This window comes from Athalia rosae, chromosome 4 (genome assembly GCF_917208135.1).
Source record: "Athalia rosae chromosome 4, iyAthRosa1.1, whole genome shotgun sequence".
NCBI lineage: Eukaryota > Metazoa > Arthropoda > Insecta > Hymenoptera > Athaliidae > Athalia > Athalia rosae.
In genome coordinates this window covers 2,041,093-2,062,544 of record NC_064029.1, presented here as the reverse complement: position 1 = coordinate 2,062,544, position 21,452 = coordinate 2,041,093, and the positions used below count along the sequence as shown (strand labels likewise).

Below are 21,452 nucleotides of genomic sequence, written 5' to 3'. Positions count from 1 at the left end.
TTTTACACAAGTCATATTATCGGTAGCATTTTGTACGTATGCTACATATAATTCTTCAACCATCATAATCTATCCCGCAACTAATCTCCAGTTTGTTGAAAAATTAAAACTTTAAGTAAGTAAAGAATAACAAAATATTTTCCAACTGAACCAGGAAAATAGACACGCATACAACAAATACAGCATTTTTATGTCCAAAATTGTAATAATACTAAACTAACGATAATGTATAGGATTACAAAGACAAAATACAATTTTGTTTCTATAAAAAAAACATTTGTTTACTTATCGGTTAAATTTTTGCTCATTGCTGCCCTGTATTATGGATGGTTTGGGGAAACATCTGATCATTCAATTGAGATTGCGTTATCAAACGTGGCAATTATAAAAAAAAAGCTGGTAACTTTTATTTGAAAAATCATCCATAGTATAGGTATTAATTGTAAGTTTGAAATATTAATAATGGACGATTATGATATTCAGACGTTTCAATGATTGTTGATATTTTTGGGTGTGCGAATTCATATATATATTCCATAAAGTTGTTCGCTGATTCCGTTCGAAACCAAATGTTGTTTCAATTGTTAAACTGCATATTAGATTTGTGATGTAATGTTAAAACCATTGACACAAGCAGAAGACAGGATATGTATACCTTTGATCTGTCGAATGTTGAACGTTCACAGAAATAACATTACTTGTTTATGGAAAAACGTTCCTATGAATGAAATGTGGCAACTTGCTACATTCACGAACTTTTATAATATATTTTCTAAATTTCTTTATCAGTGCAATGATACTTTGGTAAATTGCAAGGCATTTCCAATCAAAATCGTTCAACTCCACTTTTCAGAAAAATTATAGATCTTTGGGAATAATAGTGAAAGATTGTCCAATAATATTAGATATCATTGATCAGTTTTACAAAATTCCATGAGTAACTCGAGAACTAACAGGCTACCTGATGTAAACACGTATTCAATTCAAATGCCATGGTCGTGCGTAGAAGGCAGTGGGACTCGACTTATGTTACTTATGCTCATTATTCATCGAGTCATCTTGCTTAATATTATAATATCAAAATGTTCCCTAGAGCAGCGTTTCTCGACTTGGAAGATGCAGCATGCTAAGTACTTTTACAAAGTATTCCATTTCATGTGGCATTAGTCGAGATTAATGACATTAATGGTATGTAAGTGGTAAAGGGGAAAGGCTTTTAGATTACAAGTAGTTGTGATTACAAAAAACAATTTTGCATCAAAGTATATCGAGAGCAATTCGTTGATGATTGAAATTCGTTGGGAAGAAATGCAAGACATTAGGAGCCCTGCAGTTGTGAAATGCTGCCCTAGCGTAGACAATAAAACAAAGTAAGCTAACCAAGGGTTTGTTCATGGTAATGATAAGTCTATGCGTTAACGGGGATATCATGTATAATGCTCTTTGGAAAATGACTGGATTCTGCCATAAATATCTTATAATATTTCTATAACAATCTCTATGATAAAACGAATATTGTATAATGAAGCTATCATCTGCAGCAGTCATACATCTGGGATATGGAGCAAAATAAAGTTTCCTATGCTAAGGAAACAGGGGTAAAATAACTACACATATTATTAATAATAAACGATAAGAAATATAATAGTAATATAGAGAATAATGGGAATTCGATTAAAACAATGTCCGATCTATGAAAGAAAACTGTTCGAGATAAAAACCATCGTATTGTTATATAAAATGATATAAAAGAGAGGTGAAATAAACAATTGTAAACATTTGTATTACTAGAGTCCGGAATTCTCAATTTCTTTCTTATACAAGTCTTCACATTACTATTCGATAATAATTATAGGTAATTTTGTCATTCGATCCTATACTGATATAATTGTGCTTATTCGAAACTGGTGACTCCCAATGCGAAAAGTGAGTACAAATTATGAGATAAAAATCTTCAGTTAACGCATGCGGCACTTTGCGCGAGTAAAATACTAGTCATTTTTGAATTGAAGATGACCGATATCGCCGCCATTCTTTCGTAATCGTGAATGATCGTCTATCGAAATGAAAATACACGACGCTCTTATAACTGTCAAAACGGAAACATTCAATATTTTGCGTTTTATTGTCTTATCAATAAAGTTATAAGAATGAGTAACACAGCATATATATTGGACAATGGTGCATTTGTTGCAAAGGTCGGTCTCTCCAATGATTCTCCGAAGTAAGTGGAATTGCAGTTCGGTTAATAAAATTATTGGTTAGAATCAACAGTTTTTTGAATCTATAAAATAGAAAATAGCGGGAAAGTTAATCTCATTTAGTGATTTGATATGATTTCATTCGATAAAAAATGTAATTTGAACAAATCGCAGTTCGATAATATTATTTTTATTTATCTAGACTGGTTCCGAACTGCATTATGAAAGCAAAGAGTGAGCGACGAAGGCCTTTTGTTGGTAATCAAATAGAAGAATGCCGCGATGCATCCGGCTTATTTTATATTTTGCCATTTCAAAAAGGGTATCTGATTAATTGGGATATTCAGAAAACTGTTTGGGATTATATTCTCTCAAAAGAATGTTGTCCGGCCAATCTTAGTCAGATGCCCACTGTGGTAACCGAACCGTTATTCAACTTTCCATCAGTCCAAGAAGCAATGACTGAAATATTTTTTGAAGAGTATGAGTGTCAAAGTTTGTTAAGAATTAATGCTACAGGATTATCTTGCTACAACTACAGGCATAAAAATCCAAACAGTAAATGCTGTCTTGTAGTCGATAGTGGATACAGCTTCACTCATGTGGTACCTTATGTAAATGGCGTTAAAGTTAAGGAAGCTATTAGAAGGATAGATGTAGGTGGAAAATTATTAACCAATCATCTGAAAGAGATAATTTCTTATCGCCAATTACACGTAATGGATGAAACTTATGTGGTTAACCAAGCTAAAGAAGATTCCTGCTTCGTATCACAGGATTTTTATAAGGATATGGAAGAGGCTAAACAAAAACTTGAAAATAATTCCATCGCTAGAGATTATGTTCTCCCTGATTACACTACATTGAGAAGAGGTTTCCTGAGGAAACCAGAAGTTTCTGGAGAACAGCAGACTTTACGTTTGAACAACGAAAGATTCGCTATCCCAGAAATTCTGTTTCATCCATCAGATGTTGGTATACAACAAATGGGAATACCTGAAGCAATTGTCAATTCAGTGAAAGCTTGTGACGAGGAAACATGGCCTCATCTCTTCATGAACGTAGTCTTGACTGGGGGTAATGCCAAGTTTGCAGGATTCAGAGAAAGAGTTTTAAAAGAAGTCAGAAGTCTTGCACCCTCAGAATGCAAAGTGAATGTTATATTGCCAGAGAAGTAAGTCTGGAAATTCAATCACTTACCACAGATCATCAGTGAGATCTGCTACTACCTCTGGTGTATCCACATTCCAAACTATAGTAACTCAAATAATTTTTGCACTATTTCAGCCCAATTACTTATGCGTGGGAAGGTGGTAAGGTGATTACACAGGATCCAATATTTTGTAATATGGTGGTTACTCGGGAAGAGTACGAAGAAGAAGGTCAATCACTCTGCTATGAAAGATTTGATGTATAAGTCAATTGTATACAATGATAATTTTCATAATAAAAACTTGAACATCTGTACAGAAACTAACGCCTGCAAAATCATTGTTCACCATAATATAAAATTCTCTTGAATGATTCCAAATGACGAATCAATCATCCCAATAATTTAATGAACTCAAATCGACTTCATCTGTGCCATTAGTTCTTCAAGACTCGGACCACTAGATTCACTTACTGTGGTTGCAGGTTCTGTTTCATTGGTTCGTACTGGCAAGGAATAGGCTTGCCTTACTCCAACATCTGTTCTTATCAATGTGTCTTCTGTTACATCTGGCACTGTTTCATCGATGAGCGATATACCTAGTAGAAAAAAATAGGAATTTTGCTCGTATAGTCACATTGCCTGGACTATTAAACTGGATAGTTATAATTGAGAAAATATGTAGAGTAGGCATACATTAGAGAATAATTACAGTAGAAATCTGATGAATCATTGGGAATAATGAAAGAATATCATGAAATAGTTACCCCATTCGTTATCTTCGTGCAAGGGTGTGTCATCTACCTCTACTTTTTCTACAACAATTTCTTTAGGTTTTGCTCGAAATTCTTGTTGCCTTTGACGACAGTATCTATCATCGCAGTGCGGATTGGGTTTCAATGCCAATGTTGGGAAAAAATCTGACATGGCGTTGTAGCCCAGATAAAAAGAAGTAGTACCAAAGTTCAATAAATATTTCAAAGTATTTTGAACTAGGAAGCCAGCAACTATTCCCATTGTTGTAGGCAAAGACGCTGCACAGACTCCATCCCGTTTTAAAGTCTTCTCATCTATATTGGCAGCCACAACTAGTGGAGGGGCACACTGAAACCATGACCCAAACGAATTGGAAGCCTCAGCAAATTTCATCACGTATCACTAGATGATAGCAATACAAAATTTATACATACACCAAAGCAGGCAGACTCCCCAGGTATTATAAATTGAATATGTCCTGAGACAGCATTTTCTGATACACCACTTTCAAACCATTTTTGATTGAGTTCGTTGCATGCTGTATTTATTGCCATTCGTGCCTCAAAGTTATCAACACAGCTGAGGACCAGATCGACTGCTCCATTTTTCAGGCTTGAGGTACTGTCAAATTTGAGTCACATAGTAGTTATTAGAGCTGAACCTTTCAATCTGAAGGCTTCTATCCAATTTATTTCTTTATGTACCTGATAGTATCCATGAAGTGTTGAAAATTGTCAACGGTAGTGATGTTATAGTTGTGAGTCTCAATTTCAACATCTGGGTTTATAGCTTGCAATGTTTTTGCAGCTGCATCAACTTTACTCAAACCAGCTTGATGTGGTTGAAAAAATAGCCTATTCATATTCGCTAGTTCAACTTTGTCATAATCAAATAGGACTAGCTGTAACATAAATACAAACTAACTGTGAGCATTTTGACTTGACATCTCTTTTGAAATTTTTGGATGCAAATTCTTTCAATTCAATGTACCTTCCCAATACCACATCGTGTAAGCATTTCTGCTGTTACACTCCCTACACCTCCAACTCCTACAACGGCCACAGTCAAATCCCGAATTTTTTCATAATTGTTCACAATGCCCATGCGCTTGAGGGCCATAAGTCGACTATGAAAAAACATATTGTATTATTTATGGATACACAGAACACGGGATAATGTGAGGTTTTCATGAATAATTTTCTGGATTATGACATTTGTTTTTTTCTCTGTTTCGATGAGCATATTTTCATCATTGTTGTGAAATAATTATAGCTCCAATTGTTTGGAGAAGAAATATTTTTCTGCAGTGTACAATCGACAGAGAATGTCTTCTAATGTTCCTATCAATTTGATGTTAGTTCAACATTTTTTCTGCATTACCTGTATGGATTTGAGTCAACAACTTCACTGGACATTTCGGCGATTTTCTGCCGGACAGGTCCAGCATTTTTAAGTTTTTCATTTGCTAATTCGAGCTCCAATTCCTCAATTTTGGATTTCAACTGTTCGATTGTACTCATCTTCTCTTATTTCTCTGTTTTCAAAATCAATGATAATCAATCCACTGATTCGCACTCCCTAACAGCTGTCAAATATCCCTTGTCAAAGTAAATACCACGCAGCCCTTTCCACGTCACGTGCGTAATGTAACATTCATGTTTTGACCAGACGTCTACAGATGTCGTAGGCGCTTCAACGTAACGATTCAGCGCGAATTGAGTTCTAAATGAGGATCCGTTCAAAAAGTTTGGAATTTTTTTAACAAAATGACAGACATATCACGAGTAAGTTTCACTGTGATTTTGCACGTTTTTTATATTTCAGGCGTGAAATTGAGGATCCTAATCACTTTCGACCGGCCAACGTGAAATTCAATTATAAATTAGATTCTAGCATGAATAAATGATCAATCGTTCGAATCCACATTCTGATAAAAGATCTATCATTGCTGAATAGATTACATTTCATATAAAATCACTCGAAATCCCTGGTTTTTGCAAATGAGTATTCAAATTATGACAACTTAAAGAATTGCATACTGCACGTGTGTATAACTACTTCAATAGAATTTTCCACTGTCAATAAAACTCTCAAATTTCTTTTCAATTTTCATACCGTTTGTATAAGAATCAAAAACACAAAACTTATTTATGTGGCTTTGATCCAAACAATAATGGAAACCTAGAGAAAAGTGCCTGTGTTAATTTTTATTCTTATACATGAACAGACCATTTTTCCCTCTACTGAAATGAGGGTAAAAATAATGTAATTTCGAAACAAAATTACTAATTTTAAGAGCCGTCCATCAATATGGCTCGTAATTTGCATATCGTCTATGTATCCATTGAATTAACGGTCACGTTCATATTTGTGTAATTGTTGGAAAGTTTTTTTGTCGCAAAATGTACATAAATTTATTTCTTGCTCGAATGCTTCGTGATAAAAATGAACGTACAGATCTACCACTATAAGTTAACGTTTTCACACGTACAGTTATAATTCTTCGATGTAGAAAATACATTTGTTATCAGTGACGTAAATGGAGTACGCGACATCTGCGTATTGTATATGTTTTATACAGTTACGTCTATGTTTGTATTTATTCTATCAATAAGCTATACAGTCTCAACATACCGTAATTAAGAGAGGTGTCAAAAATTCATTAATAATTATATTTATACCTAATGGTTACACCAAATTCGATTCAAAAATGTGTCAATCGTCCAATAATTTTACAGATTTTCTCTCTTTTGGAAACATATATATAATTTTTTTAAGCTGCTGAATTATCAGCATCAAAATAAAAATAAGAATAAAAATCAAACGCCAATGTTGCGTTATTTTGTCTTGTAAGAATAAATTGCAGACCTCGTCGCTGACGCGTGAATTTCAAACTAGCAGACCTTGCAGTTTTATTGTAAATAATTAGCTGTCCCGCGATCATAAAAAAACATTGTTCAATTTTTTTGAATGTCGATTGTACTGCATCAAGAACAGCAGACATCTGTAGCATCATCGTAATTAGTATGATAAAAGGAGCCGTGAAGAATAAACGATAGTGCACTGCGGTATTATAGTTGCAGCACACTTATCAACAAAACTTGTTCTTAATTATGTACACCTATTATATTTTCGGTCCACGATTGGCGGAAAGAAAACCAGTCGCGATGTTATTTATTTAATAATTCATACGATATTTATATGATTATCAGGTCGCATTCGGCTTATGCGCGTTGGCAGTGTTTCGAAACTCGATCATTCAGATTGTATTCCAATATTATAATTAAGGTACATGTAAAAATACGATACATCCACTCTCACGTGATGATAATGAAATGATTCGATACTTCAACTAGACAAGATGGTAAAACGGGTTGTTTCGTAATTACGCGATATTTAAGCTCAACAAATATGCCTTGTCACATGCCGTAAGCTGTTGTTAGAATGGGTATTCACTATACTTGGCAAATGTTAACAAGCACATGATATCTATGGCACATGACTTTTTCTTTAAGTTTCCTCAAAATTTTAATGAGTCAATGAGACCCGTGATTACAAATGTATAAACTGATAGTAATTCGGGGTAATTTGAGTGAAAAATGTGACGTATATATCATTTTCTTTTCTTTGCACGAATGCAGGACCTTTTGTATAATCGACGATCATGTATAGATTACATTATTTTTTAAGCTGCACGCGTAAAACTGCGGAATTATGAAATTCTGAATCTTCATCATATAATTCCTGATTTGTGCACAATCCGAGTTTAGGGTTATCGCATTTTTGTAATTTCTCATATTTATATTTCCCTCATTTCTTATCGCATTGGGAATTAATAATAGCAGTGGATATTCAGATCGAGTTGGTATGAATTTTTCATTTCGCAACTTTTTAATAACTTTTTTTTTACCAATTAGCGTGTGGTGACATTTCAGCTCATGATGCGATTAGATCCGGGCTTGCAAGCAATGAAAATCTCTTGCCCATAATTTTATGAATAATGAAATTAGGATGGCGGATTTGATTGTGAAAATATAACAGGTAAATAGTAATTCGAAATGTTTAAATCCTCTTCAAATATTGAATTATTATATTAGCATACGCTATTCGGGAATATAATGAAATTAAGACAAGACCGATATATTTGGCGAATCAATTCCAATAAATTGGATTTTTAAATTTGGGTCAAATATAAAAGTTATCATCATTTCGTTGCTTGATTATCATCAGAAGGTAGCGAAACATTCAAACAAACAGTTGTCTGGAGACTGATTATTGTGACGAGTGAATGTGATATTTTTACCTCTAATCTTCCGTGTCGGCATTTTTGCTATCGTTTCCGATACTGTAATTGGTGCGGTGCGTGCAGATCTGGATATTTTTTCTCCCCGAAAACTTTCATCACTTTTCCATTAATGCCTGAAATACCGAAAAAATATACAGAATCCGAATTTTGGAATTTGGGATCGGGAAATACGAAACAAACGTTTTACCATCCATATTAGCACGTAAAGAAATATGAATGCAGATCCGCGTCTGAAACGAGCCCTGGAAATCGTCTTATCGAGGTCAGTCCCTCACACCCTGAGGGGCTGAAATACAATTGACGTTGAGAATATGTGTACATATTTTTTTTTATTTCGGTTCCTTTATTATCTCATATTAATTTCTCCCTCCCATTCAACCGCGAAAATTCGATCTCACAATCAGTTTCAATTATTGACCGCAAGTTGAATTGTCATCGTGTAATCAAAGTTGATGGAGGATGTGACGGTTGATGAATATTGAAGTTTGTTATGAAACTAGTTTCGAGCAAAACGGCTTCTAATTACGCCCACTCGTTATAATAACTATATCTGCCAACATCAGATGCACAAAACTCCTACGTGATGAGTAACGAACCGCTGCGTTCATGCACCTACACTTTTTCAATTAGATATTTGCGTCGCATGGGTTTTCGCATATACAAATGTAATGTGAAAATAATTCGAAACGCTATAAATTCACCAAGCGATGCACTCAATGTTTGGGTTACAATTCTCACGACATATTATTATAAATAGACTGAGAAACAAACATTATATTCCAATAGAATTTTATGCAATTCAAATTTGTACTAGGTATAATATAAAGACATGCTGAATTTCAAGGGCAAAATTGACAAATTTTTTCTCACGATATTACCGCTTTTCATTTTTCTTACCAAATTCACACAGTGCATACCTATACCAGCGTTCAAGTCTCCCGCTTTACGCTTCATAATTTCCACACATTTCATACAATATTGGTAAATGTTTATTTTTTTTTTTTTTCTAATTTTTCCGTTTCTACGTTATACATAGGAGGCAAAAATATATTAATAAAGTGATTCGAGGAATGTGCGTTGCGTATTTAATAGACTAGCGGTTTTTCCTCAACTCATTCTGCAAAGATGTTGTACCTACAGCTATGAACTCCAGGTACGGTTCTGACGATAATAAGTTACCGCGTAACTAATAAGGTGTAAACGGGCGTACGTCTTTTAATGCTAGGATAATAATACTCGCCGGAATTAGACGAGCGTAGTTTCTAATTTAAGCTTAACAATGGCGATGCATATTGAAATATGTTAAAAATATTCTGCACTGTATAATAATCGATGGGACTTGGACAAGATATTTACGTCCGATTCGTTCCGTTATTATTTTATTACTCTGTCACGCCAAATATTATAACGGAAAAAAAATTTCGCGAGTTGTACGAACCTTGCGGTCGTGACTGACAACCTTAAAACAGAAACGTCCATTTTTTGTGATCTATAAATAATTGTAATTTCAGCTAAACTGATATTGTACACCGAAAACTGCAGGTAAAAAGAAACTAGAAAAAAATCAGATGGTAAATGTTTTCACTTCGCAATTCCAATAGTGACCGTACGTACGTACGTACGTACATACCTACGGTAAAGCCTAGTGGTAAAGAATTTAGTAGTTTTACACAGAGAACTTGAAGACGAACTATATCACCTTTATTTACACTAGAAATACTTGCGCGAGTATTTCAGCATAAAATGCAGTCGTTGTCCAACGATAATAATCGTTTCCTTGAAAATTGTAATGAGTTCGAAATCAGGATCGGTTACCTACTTACTATAAATATAACAATATAAAGAGCAATTAATATCTGAGTAATTTAATTTACCGCTAATAATCAGATTAACTGTATAAAAATAATTCGAGAAGTGTAAGCCTCTATTGACGCTCGCATTACGATTCTAATTCTGATTAAAAAAAAATTTCAATAGCTGCAACATACCGGAACTTCGATCGGATCTCATCGGAAGGAAAACAACCATGCAGTTTCCATGTATGAATAATTTCATATTTTATTCTGCAATCGGTCAAACTTTTTTCATTATTCATTCTTTATTCCTTGCCTCTAATCATGTTATACTCTCTATAATAATAACTTGTTATCTTCCTCGCTGCAAATTGAAATTACCGAACAACTAGCTGCATATTAACTTACACATTATCAACCACGTACAGAATGCATCCGATGTACACTCTCCCAGTTAAATTCTGAGACTTCCATTTTTTACGAAGCAACTAACGTACCGTTAGAATATAACTTGTTCGTTGCAGTACATGATCAGCAGCATGTGCATGCATCAGAATTCGAACATGTATGGGTAGACATCGCACGAAGCGTCTATGCAAGTATGTTACAACAAAAAAAAAAAAATAAAAATAAAAAATAAAAAAACGTATAAAAAATTATCCTGAGGCAGAGCGATAGGGTGGGGGCGAATGCACGTGTAAATATTTACCAACGCACGCGCATTGGTATCCCGCTCTAGGTCACGTGACCACGTGGTTTATAAACCATCGTACGGATCCGGCCGGCTTTACACATCTGCCTAAACCGTATGGAAGCACAACCTTCGTTGTCTATAGCTGAATAAAACGCCACTAACTTGGTTCTTTCAAATAAAAAATTGATATCGCTTGTTTGAAACGATTTTTTAGCGAATTTTTAAGAGCGACGCGCGCGATTCTATTCAGTATTTGAAATTGTGCAGCATTCGCTTGTTTTTTGTCTGCAAAGCGACCTCAAAGTTCATTCTGGTGAACGTTTGCTGTTTACTTGGAGCGATTTGGAGACCCAGAAGACGCTGGACGCGAGTTCGATTTAGAAACAGGGGAGTCTAAGTGTACAAAACGTCCGGGAGCAGGCTATACTCGGACCTTAACTTCGCAGACCTCAATTTCCCTTAAACCTCCCCACGATGGCCGGCATAAAAGAATGGGGATACTCAACCGTCAATGGTATGTCTTCTTTTATTTCTCTCTATCTTTCATCTCTCCATATGCTTTCGACTTTGTTTAAAATGCAACTACACATGCACCCGCAGGGATCTCATCTGTAGGGGGAATAAAAAAAACGTCAACTCAGGGTTGCCACGTTCAGGAACACGAGGCAATGTTTACATCCTGCCTGGATTGTAGAATTGTAATTTTTTATTCTAATTTTCAACTTATTGTTAGTAATTCATTTTCATTGTACCATCGGTATAATAAATACCGTAAAAAATCAAATTTCCCCGCTATCCATATTATTTCTACTTCGAATTAAGAATTTAGTAGCTGTCGCCATAGTGGCATTTCCCGTAGTATTGAAAGACGAAAAGAGAAACACACGTGCGATAGTCATTGCTTTCAAAATGGCGGGTTTCGAAAACAGTCGAGAACTTGGCGTCGAATAATTGAAAATAATTACAAATATCTATACGAATTTTTATCCAATTAATTTGCTGCGAATGACGAGACGTTTTTCAAACAAACTTTTTCATTCAAATGCGTATTTAAAATAACTATCGCACGCATTTCCTCTACGCTCACTACTATAGGTATATCTATATTAAATCTACGTACGTATATACAAATAGTGCAGCGTTGAATTACGTGAAAGACGAGTTCAGAGGCCGATCAATATTTACGCAATAGTGAATACCGCTTATGATATTCACCCTCATTTCGTTTTTTTTTTTTTTTTTTGTTCTTCATTCGCTATTTTTGCCGATAAGCGTGCCTGATATAAGAATTACATTCTCCACACATGAGTAGAAATTTTAATCACGGTGCCCGCTGATAACCGCGTCATTACTCATTAATGAAAAATCCGCATTTCTTGAAAGAAATTCAGCAAAGAAATGTATGTTTGAACGTGATACGTCACAAAGTTATTCTTCGATTCGTCTGACAATGAGTAACATGACACAAAAAATTGATTTTTCATTCAGCAGACCGTGAAATAGGATCATTTCGAAAATACTATAGGAATGCTGCTGATGTTGCCACACTACAAAATTGCGACCTCATTAAAAGGGTTCATCAAAATGGGATCATAATTTATTTATATTCTCCTCGTGGAAGTTAAAATTCAACGAGGATGAGAAGTATTTACTAGTACGTGAACTGTAAACTATAAATATCGCGAAGTAATTTGAAAACTAATTACATATTTCGGATAATAGGTATACGTATATACATATACGTATATACCGACCTATAATGAAGTTGATGAGTTTAATACAGATATATAGGTGCGGTTCGGACGTTGATTAGGAAGGTGTTCCTAACATGAATATAGTACGAGCTGTTTGATAATGCTAATTAAAAAAGATAGGGTGAAAGTGTATCGCGATTAGACAGATATTAACCGAAAACGATATTACCGTATACAAAAAAAAAAAAAAAACCAAAAAAAAAAAAAAAAATAGGAATGAGATTCAAGATTTAGTGTCAACAGTTTTTGTCCGGCCGTATCAACGAGTAGCTCGTGGCAAAGTCCTTACTTGGGGAAATATATCCAACGAGGGTGCAACCCCTAAAATCAATACTTTTCTTTGGGGTCGGACGATGCACCTGTAGACATTGCATCGTAAGGAGGTTATAAGTTATTGTTGGAAACGACCGGTCACAGTTCTACTTTCGTTCTCCGCAAATCGTATAATATCAACCCCCTTTCGCAACGTAACCATCGTCCTAAAGAAAAAAGATAGCAAAAAAAAAAAAAAAAAAACCTCAGAAGAACCGAGGAAAACGAACAGTGTGTATTCAGTTGTCTATTATCGTATTTTGCAGGAACATTAGCTTCTAAAAGACCTTCAATATAATTGCGGATGCACGCTGAATTGTATAGGTACTTTAATTGATAACCAGAATAACGATCGGCGTGTCTGCAGCGGTGATCGTAAAAGCGTTTGCTGCACGCATCTTTGATAGGAATTTTTTTTTGCAGCCATAAAGATGATGCTACGTATGTACATGTTACCTTGTAAGTTTGGGATCCCAAATGATGTTCGTCAATCGATCGTTCCGATTGGTGACGACGTATATCTGGCCGCAGGCGAACGGTGAATGTTATCAACCCCGTTTACAATGGGTGCAGACTTAGTAGAAAAAACTCCTAGGGCGTTTAATTAACCTGTTGTACATATTGTACCGTGAAAACAAAACAAAAAGAAAAAGAAAAAGAAACTATCAGATTACACGCCGAACTAGAATAAACTTAGGACATAGGTAGTTACCGTAGCTGCTCGTACACGTGTACTTCGTAGCAACGAAAATTGAAGGATGACACCACCTTCGGCTATTTGCGAAGAACTGGCCTTTCTCAACTTTCGTCATTCGAGTAATTCATGACGAGATTTGAATCCGAAAATCTTGTCTTGTTTTCCTCATTATTCATCGCTCGTGTATACGTCGTTCAGGAACTGCCGCACAGTAATCGTTGAACATGAAACAGAATGTATATTCGTGTTTAATCTCCAATCGATGCATGTGTATAGAACAGAAGAGAACACGTTGCTCCTTTCGTTTCGAATTTAAATGTTGTGTCAGTGTTAAAACTCGGTCTAGACCATTGAGAGGAAGTCTTCGTCATTGAGACAACTCTTGCGGTTAGTCGATCAGATTTTAATCGAGACCTCGTCGTACGTTAATTATTATTCCCAAATATACATTTTCTCGATTCTAACAATCCGGTTTTTCATCTCAGAGGACGTTTAACGCCCACACATCGGTGTCATCGTCGCGTAACTCGCTTACATGGATTAGTTGTCGGTCGTAGTAGTAGGTGAACATGGATATATATAAATTCTATGTTTGTCACGTGCTGCGTCACGCGTTCAAGTTTACCTACGACGACGCGACGACGCCGAGCCTGCAGTCGGAGTAGCCTCGCCTATTTCCATTGGCACTTACAATCGGCGAAATCGGTAATTTTTCGAGTAGAGCCCCCGTCCGCCAATAGGACGGTATACTTGGTTACACTGGTAACTCAGTCATCATCGGTCATTCACCACTATAGCAGAAACTTTTTGCTTTCACCGATCTTCGCAGCGTCGTATAAGGTACCCTCAGGTGCCTTGTTTCCTCCAGTGGTGCTCAAGGTCCGACTGTTTCGGTACCGATTTTCATTCGCGGAACTCAATTACAATTTACACATTTACGAAAATTCAATAAACTCGGTTTTACTGTTATTTCGTAAATAAATATTCCGTACTTGAATTCAATTGCGAACATCTGCCACGAGGGGTTTCTTCTTCTTTCTTTTGCCTTTCCTCCCAATGGGCGTCATGTGCAACAGCGTTGGGTAGTTCTCCATAATGCAGAGGTCAACGAATTCCTCATCGTTTCCTCTCGAGTACCGCACACGTCTCGAAACGCAGCTGCACTCGAGAATATCTGGAGCAATACGTTGATCATCTTAAAATCGTGACGATGGAAACCCGGACCGAATCAACGAGACGTTTTTCTCATAATTCAATTTGAGAAACGCTGGCGGTTTTCGCTCACCCGAACTTCAGGCGGCCCAATAAATAAATGCCACTGAATTTTGCAACTGCAATTATGTCGGTGGATCCGTCGAAATATTGCGAGTATTACAGGTTTGAAAATTTAAATTTACACGATAATAAAGAAAACCTACGTCATGAGAATTACTGCCGTAGGTAGACGTACACTATTAGGTAGTGTTCACTTCGTCTATACCTGAATTCACCTGTGAGTCGATGGGCCGGTTCCATACCTTAACTGTTTGTCCGTTCGATTCGTATCTGTGAACACCGAGGCATTTTCAAAGTGTGTGTATATACGCACAAGGTGATCCAGCCAAACGCCGAACCACTACCACCACTACCGATCTCTTTTTCCTCCTCCCTCCGATTCTTCTTCAGCTTTCACGTCGTACCGCATAAGAACCGGCGATTCTTCGAAGGATAAACAGACGAAAAAATTCTATCCAACAAGTAGAACGTGGCTGAAACTGAAAATTATTGTCGAAAAATTAATTCCCCGCATTTGACGTCGGTGCATCGATAAACTTAAAATCTTACCTACAGTCTACTCTACTTGTAATCAGCGTCTCATTCTTTATTCCAACACCTTTCAATTTTTCAGAAGAGAATAAAACCTCGACAAACCACATGCACTCTGACTCAATAAATCGTTCGGAGCTAGTCCCTAGTTCGTTAAGACTGAATTGTACTAACAATAAGATTTCTATACGTTCCTGCCAAATATATTGGCCCCCAAAGAGACAAAGCTCAGTTTTATATTTCATCCCTTTGTTTATTTTCGAATATCGAGGTTTTTTTTTCTCTTCACCAAACCGATTTCTCGATTCCATACAACGATTTCGTAAACTTCTCCCGATCTAGCGGCTCAAGCGTTTTTTTTTTCATAGTTTTCCTTGCAGAGGCAATATTTTACACATGGACAGAACTGTATCGTGAGTTAGTGTGCATACTATAATTGGTTTAATGTGTCTGGTACTACGCATACGTATATGCGAGCACGGGAAAGGAGATAGCATAGAATTGATTTCGCTAGTAAAGTAGAAATTCTTATCGATTCTTTCAAACTAATATAGGCGTGTCGTAGAACCGTATGCGAGAAAGGTGAACCCGAGTCGTTCGCGATATAATTCTCTAAATGCAGACCGATATAGGCACGGTAGAAGAATTCTTCGACGTTCTTTATCTCTCCAGATATTGTGCACAGTGAATCCAAAAAAAGAGAAGAAGAAGTTCGAAGAGCAGCCGTTTTGTCTCGACTTGGTTTTGTGGGGAGGAAAAATTTTTCCCGCGTTACCTATGCTTACACGCCTTCTATCTATAAATAAAATCAACGATAACTAGTTCTGCGTCTCAGCTTGTCAAGAATCGCTACGTTCTTACATATGTATACGTATAGCATCTTCGCGTATACATATATATACATACATTTATTCGCTTATGTGTAGCCTATGACCCCGTATCAATGATATATATTTTTTTTCAATCTATTTTTTTTTTTTTTCTCTATCCGATTAAATGTCAACCTGTGGGGTGTGGCGTATCAACTAATCGCAGGAAGTCACGTGACGCCGGAAGTGTGCGAGTGTGAGATCGTCGTACCTACTTATACACGATGGATGGGATGTTACGGTTGCGACGACCGTTTTACCTTATGCATAAGTTAAAACTCGTCCATGAATAATAATTTTATGTATGAATTGATTAAAAAGCAGCATAAGGAAAATCGAAACGTTGTTGATAAATTTATGTAAATATGTATAGGAGTGTGAGTTTTTTTTTGTACGTAACTTACAATTGGAGCTGATCATGATGCTTTGAATCGTTTATACAAGCGCGTCTGCGTCAAAACTTGCGGGTTCCTCACTCAATTTGGGAACCACACTGTCTCCAATACCTCATGTACGCGATGCGTGGGACTTCTTCTTCTTCTTCAAAAAAAAAAATGATCATTCAAACGCCCGGCCTCCTGTTGCCACACACTAAATTTCCGCTTGATCCAGTGTTGGTAAAAACAGCTCATTAGTCACGGGAAGTTTGATATTATCTGAAATAAGAATAACAATAAAATCGTTAACACCGTTGAAACAAACACCGAGGTAACAACCACCAACATATGAATTTATGAATTCTTTAATGCTTATCCTAAAAGTTTATATTTTTCGAGCAAAAAAATCGTTAACTATTGAGTCAAGTAATACAATTCTACTGGAAGACGCGCTTTCAAGTCGTTTTTATTTATCTATAATACATCGAAATCCTAATCCATATAAGATTTTTGGACTGTCGGTTGGATAATGGATAAATTAATCAGCGATATGAGGGAGTAGATGCCGATTTGTGAACGTCGAAGAGGTTTCGCGGTTGCCACTGCTATATTTTTAGAAAAGATGATCAATATTCAGTAGATTCGCGTTTCAAATCTTCATATTCGTATTAGCAATTTTAAAAAACTTTATACGGGTATCGTTGATTGAGCATCGGATTACAAAATTATTGTTATTTCGCATCAGACTCAACAGTTGTATCATGTGTATATACGAATCACCTGGTAACAACTTTGATTATGTCAGAAAAAAAAATCAAGAAATAGGCGATCCGCCGTAATTTGAAATCGCGTGTTTGACGCACGATTCTGTTTAGCATTCGCACGAAAAAAAATTGAGGATTGAAAAAAACAAAAAAAAAAACGGAAAAAAACTATTACCGAGCACCAAAAGTCATTACTTTCGCATTAACTATATTTATTCATAAACGAGATGAGACCAATGAACAGAACTTTAAAGAAGTCGCATCTTAGCGGAGAAGTACGTAAACCCAGCTAATCGTCGCAAGTGGAAAGACGAGGACCCCAACTCGCGTAATTCAGATCTCTCTCTCTCTCTCTCTCTCTCTCTCTGCTCAAAAGGAAAAAGAAAAGACGAAAAATACAATTTTCAAACAAGTTATAGGTGTCGCTGATACAATCAATGAATAGTAATGTCAGAAAGTGCGATCCATTAATAAAAACTATCAGCGATGCAGATAACGGTGGACGCGAAAGATTATACCCGATGTCGAAGTCATCAATGACATTGAACCAATTGTCGCTGCAATTCATCGTCTTCGTAAGTACGTGTATAATGGTATACGTATAGTATGATATTAAACGCATCGCATGATTCACGAGCATGCAGATGATAACTATTCAACGAAGATTTGATCACATCTTACAACACGATACGCAAGTCTTGATACACGTGATATAATATGACAGCGATTCTCATGCCGATTAACGACGCTACGAATATTATAGGGTATACGCGCAATGGATGAACCGGGTATTCCAGTACTTAAGTAATTCTTTCCGTGAAACCGGCGACCACCGGATTTATCCGATTTCGTAAATCAACCACTCAATTTTCGTGAAAAGGAAATTTTTCAAGAGTTCCGCGCCATGTGACATTGTAAGGTACACGAATAACGTGTACATACATAACGATGTGAGGGAATTCCTCGCTTTTCCATGCGTTTCATAATAAATATATATAACGATCAACAACTCGTGCGATTAACACTGCAGCGGTTTAACGAGGGCAAAATGGATTAGAGGCGATCAGACGCCATTTTTTTAAAAGGGGGAATTTCATTGGCTAGCCATAATAGAAGCCTGACAATATTCCTCGTACACTTGACCGTGATCCCATTTCTTTCCGTTCTTATTGCCTTTCGTATGAGTTTCTTTTTTATTCGTCTTTCCCTTTTTATTCCTTTTCGCAAAAAACGGTCGGGATCCAAGCGATTAATTAACCTAAATGGAATTTATGAGCATCAATCGCGCGCTCATCATTTACGCATTGATCTTAAAACAATTGTTCAATCTAAATGTTATTGATTTTCTATTTCTCTAAATGTTCGATTAGGTTTTTACGATGAAATCTCTCTCTCCCTTATCTAAAATATTAAAATGTGCCAAAACTTGACTTATACTGCGTATGGCCTTAAATTATAAGTACCTGGTCGTCACGACAGCCCTGGAAGAAGAGAGAGATTCTTGTATTGTCACCCACAGGCCTAATTTCGGCTATTATCGGTATTAGCCGATAATTAGCGACTTGTCTCCCACTCTACACCTGAATTCGTTACATTATACGTATTATAGTGCCTAACCAGGCGCCCGTATACTCAATAATGTCAAAGTTTTTCATGACTAGGCATATCTACCGATATCCGCCTTCTAGTTGGTCTCCACGGATCTTTATTTCATTTTTTACCTAATTTTTTTGATTTGATGTTTTGCACGGTAAACATAAAATGATTCGTTAAATTTCACGACATTTATCGTACGGATGGAGTTGAATAAATTGAATATAGGATTGAGAAAAAAGCGTAGTAAAAACAATCGAGCAAAACGTAACAAAGAGAAATGTCGTCATATCGTCAATGTTTCATACGCATTATGATAGTACATGTGTTCCACTCGCCCCCGAAACGACCTCTTTAGTTTCTTTTAATAAAAACGTAAAAGCTCCACACGTTATAGAGACAATCAAGCTGGAAAGAATATCGAATGAATTATGATGGCGTTTTTTTTTAATTAGAACAAAACAGTGTTACTATAATTGTTGTACGGAGACAAGGCGCATGTGTACCACATACGTTGCTTCGTGCAGCAGCTCATGCATTATTTGAATGAAGTATACTTTTGTTAATACAATTTCGATAGCGATGCGAGTTATTGTCTGCTGTATGTTTATACCGGGTTACAAGGATCTTCGGCAACAGGTGGTTCCGCGACCCCACGTTGCACGTGCGTGGCATTGAGCAATAATAATTAGTTCAAACACAACCGATGTGATGAGATGATGCGGATCGACGGAAAATACATATCCGAATAATTAACCGTATTACCAACAAACCGTAAACCTCTTCAGAGATCATTTTTCAAATCGTGAATTAAAAATGGGAGAACGAAATCAATTTTTATATTGCGGTAGAGATTGTGGCTTTCTTCGATCACTTGTCGTACAGTAATTATGACATTTTATGAGATTTGCCAAATTTTGCAACGTCATAATCGCATTAGACTTTTTCAATCCAACATCTAGTGCACCTTCGTTTTTAACTACCTCAACGAGGTCAGTGTTTTAGCGGCATAGCAAATTCGCATATTAATTTGCAGTCTACTGGTGGCGATAGCAAACTTCGTATATAATGAAGAGCCGGAAGTAGTGGTTGAGGGCCCAATCGAGCTCATTTGTTCTCGTTTATATCTCGTTCCGAAGGTTTTAACGGCGAACGCAGTTTGTCGCGATAATGTTTACAGCTTTTGCATCGGTTGTAAATCAATCCGCGTTTCTAACGTCATTACTCGCACTCTTACGCAGCTGAAACGAGCCGCAAATTCGAGTGTTTCGGTTTATTCATTTATTTATTTGTTTATTTGTTCATACATAAATATTTATTTAGACGATGAACCGAATGAGCGACTCCACTCGATAATTTCGTGATTATTTATTTGTCAATGTCGCACCGGTCCTCGAAAGCCTCGGTTAAAATACAAGGACCTTACCGTACGCGCACCTTGAAAGCTACGGGTCAAAAATCCATTGTAACATTGACGCGACCCACTTCGTATCGTTTGAATAAATAAAACTTGAGGAAAAAAAGGACTATTTCCGGTTGTACAATTTTTCTGCATATATACCCCTCCTTGGTCGTTGTACAATTGGGATAAATGTGCACTTCGATAGACCGTGAAATAGATACTTTCTCCCCATCGTCAAGGTCGAGGTTGCATGCAGACAAATGTCCTATCTAGCAACGATAATGTACAATAATTACACGTTATCAGCCGAGGATAGTGTGCCGTGTAAAAAAAATAATTCAACATCCGAACGTTCGTCACTTGAATTTTTTTTCTTTCGCCTACTCTTTTTTCCATTTCGATTGAAAAATAGGTATTCGCCGCGATCCGTGGAAATAAGTTACAGCGGCTCGTACACGTGTACAATATACGCAGACGCGTAAAGCCGCGAACTTTTTCGCAAATTTGATTATGCGAATCATTTATAAACCCAGGGAAAATCCCGATCGTCCACCTTTTTGTTTTCTTACTTTTACACGCCGTCATACATCCGAGTAACAATGTAAATTTATTCCGAATGACCTCTGATACTCTATGGATATTAGCCCTGACCGATTTTACCGTAATGTAAAATATTTCCGCTTCATAATTTTCCAATGGCTTTCAATTCGTAGTATAAATGTACCACGGAAATATATTATTGACAATATTATAAGTATAAATGTACGTACGTCTCTATATAGTTCGTATTGTTTAAAAAAAAAAAGTTTTTTTTTTTTTTTCTTATTACTCTCAGGCGAATTGACTAAGAAATTTGAGAAATACCTAAATAATTACGTATTATACGTATAATTTCGTTTGGTATATCGCATCTCCTTCTGAATTGCGAAACGTTCGCAAAATTTTAGCGCCTTCCGCGTGATCCGCATTACGAGTGAT

At 36.4% G+C, this 21,452-nt stretch overlaps 3 protein-coding genes across 6 annotated transcripts in view; 2 read left to right on the top strand and 1 right to left on the bottom strand.

Moving 5' to 3' along the window:
• Window positions 1-1,987: 1,987 nt before the first annotated feature.
• LOC105684259 (actin-related protein 6) lies at window positions 1,988-3,674 on the top strand. Its single transcript, XM_012397483.4, has 3 exons — window positions 1,988-2,224; window positions 2,404-3,375; window positions 3,489-3,674. The coding sequence occupies exons 1-3, from the start codon at window positions 2,049-2,051 to the stop codon at window positions 3,616-3,618; spliced, it is 1,278 nt and encodes a 425-aa protein (XP_012252906.2). The 5' UTR covers window positions 1,988-2,048; the 3' UTR covers window positions 3,619-3,674.
• Window positions 3,593-14,529, bottom strand: LOC105684260 (ubiquitin-like modifier-activating enzyme 5). 3 transcript variants are annotated; one of them, XM_048654410.1, is made up of 9 exons: window positions 13,679-14,529; window positions 13,423-13,575; window positions 8,601-8,699; window positions 8,411-8,526; window positions 5,098-5,233; window positions 4,812-5,008; window positions 4,542-4,728; window positions 4,119-4,455; window positions 3,593-3,950 (listed from the first exon to the last, which is right to left on the bottom strand). In XM_048654410.1, the coding sequence occupies exons 5-9, from the start codon at window positions 5,224-5,226 to the stop codon at window positions 3,766-3,768; spliced, it is 1,035 nt and encodes a 344-aa protein (XP_048510367.1). In that variant the 5' UTR covers window positions 5,227-5,233; window positions 8,411-8,526; window positions 8,601-8,699; window positions 13,423-13,575; window positions 13,679-14,529; the 3' UTR covers window positions 3,593-3,765. The 3 variants fall into 3 exon arrangements, with proteins under 3 accessions (XP_048510367.1, XP_048510366.1, XP_012252908.2); XM_048654409.1 differs by lacking the exon at window positions 13,679-14,529 and having other exon boundaries at window positions 13,423-13,669; XM_012397485.4 differs by lacking the exons at window positions 8,411-8,526; window positions 8,601-8,699; window positions 13,423-13,575; window positions 13,679-14,529 and adding an exon at window positions 5,488-5,755.
• The window catches only part of LOC105684243 (carbonic anhydrase 2), a 23,416-nt gene continuing 12,953 nt past the window's right edge, over window positions 10,990-21,452 (top strand). The window contains exon 1 of one of the 2 annotated variants that reach the window (XM_012397450.3): window positions 10,990-11,414. In XM_012397450.3, coding sequence (XP_012252873.1) covers window positions 11,375-11,414 — 40 coding nt within the window. In that variant the 5' untranslated portion in view covers window positions 10,990-11,374. The remainder of the gene's footprint in view (window positions 11,415-21,452) is intronic. The other variant, XM_012397449.3, reaches the window with a different exon arrangement.

Bases quoted from the DNA above. Each gene is read 5' to 3' on its own strand.
- LOC105684259 (XM_012397483.4), top strand. From the start codon at position 2,049: ATGATCGTCTATCGAAATGAAAATACACGACGCTCTTATAACTGTCAA. The intron at 2,225-2,403 runs GTAAGTGGAATT...TTATTTATCTAG, and splicing joins CTCTCCAATGATTCTCCGAA to ACTGGTTCCGAACTGCATTA. The intron at 3,376-3,488 runs GTAAGTCTGGAA...GCACTATTTCAG, and splicing joins AATGTTATATTGCCAGAGAA to CCCAATTACTTATGCGTGGG.
- LOC105684260 (XM_012397485.4), bottom strand. From the start codon at position 5,627: ATGAGTACAATCGAACAGTTGAAATCCAAAATTGAGGAATTGGAGCTC. The intron at 4,729-4,811 runs GTACATAAAGAA...CAAATTTGACAG, and splicing joins CACTTCATGGATACTATCAG to TACCTCAAGCCTGAAAAATG. The intron at 3,951-4,118 runs GTAACTATTTCA...TTTTTCTACTAG, and splicing joins GCACGAAGATAACGAATGGG to GTATATCGCTCATCGATGAA.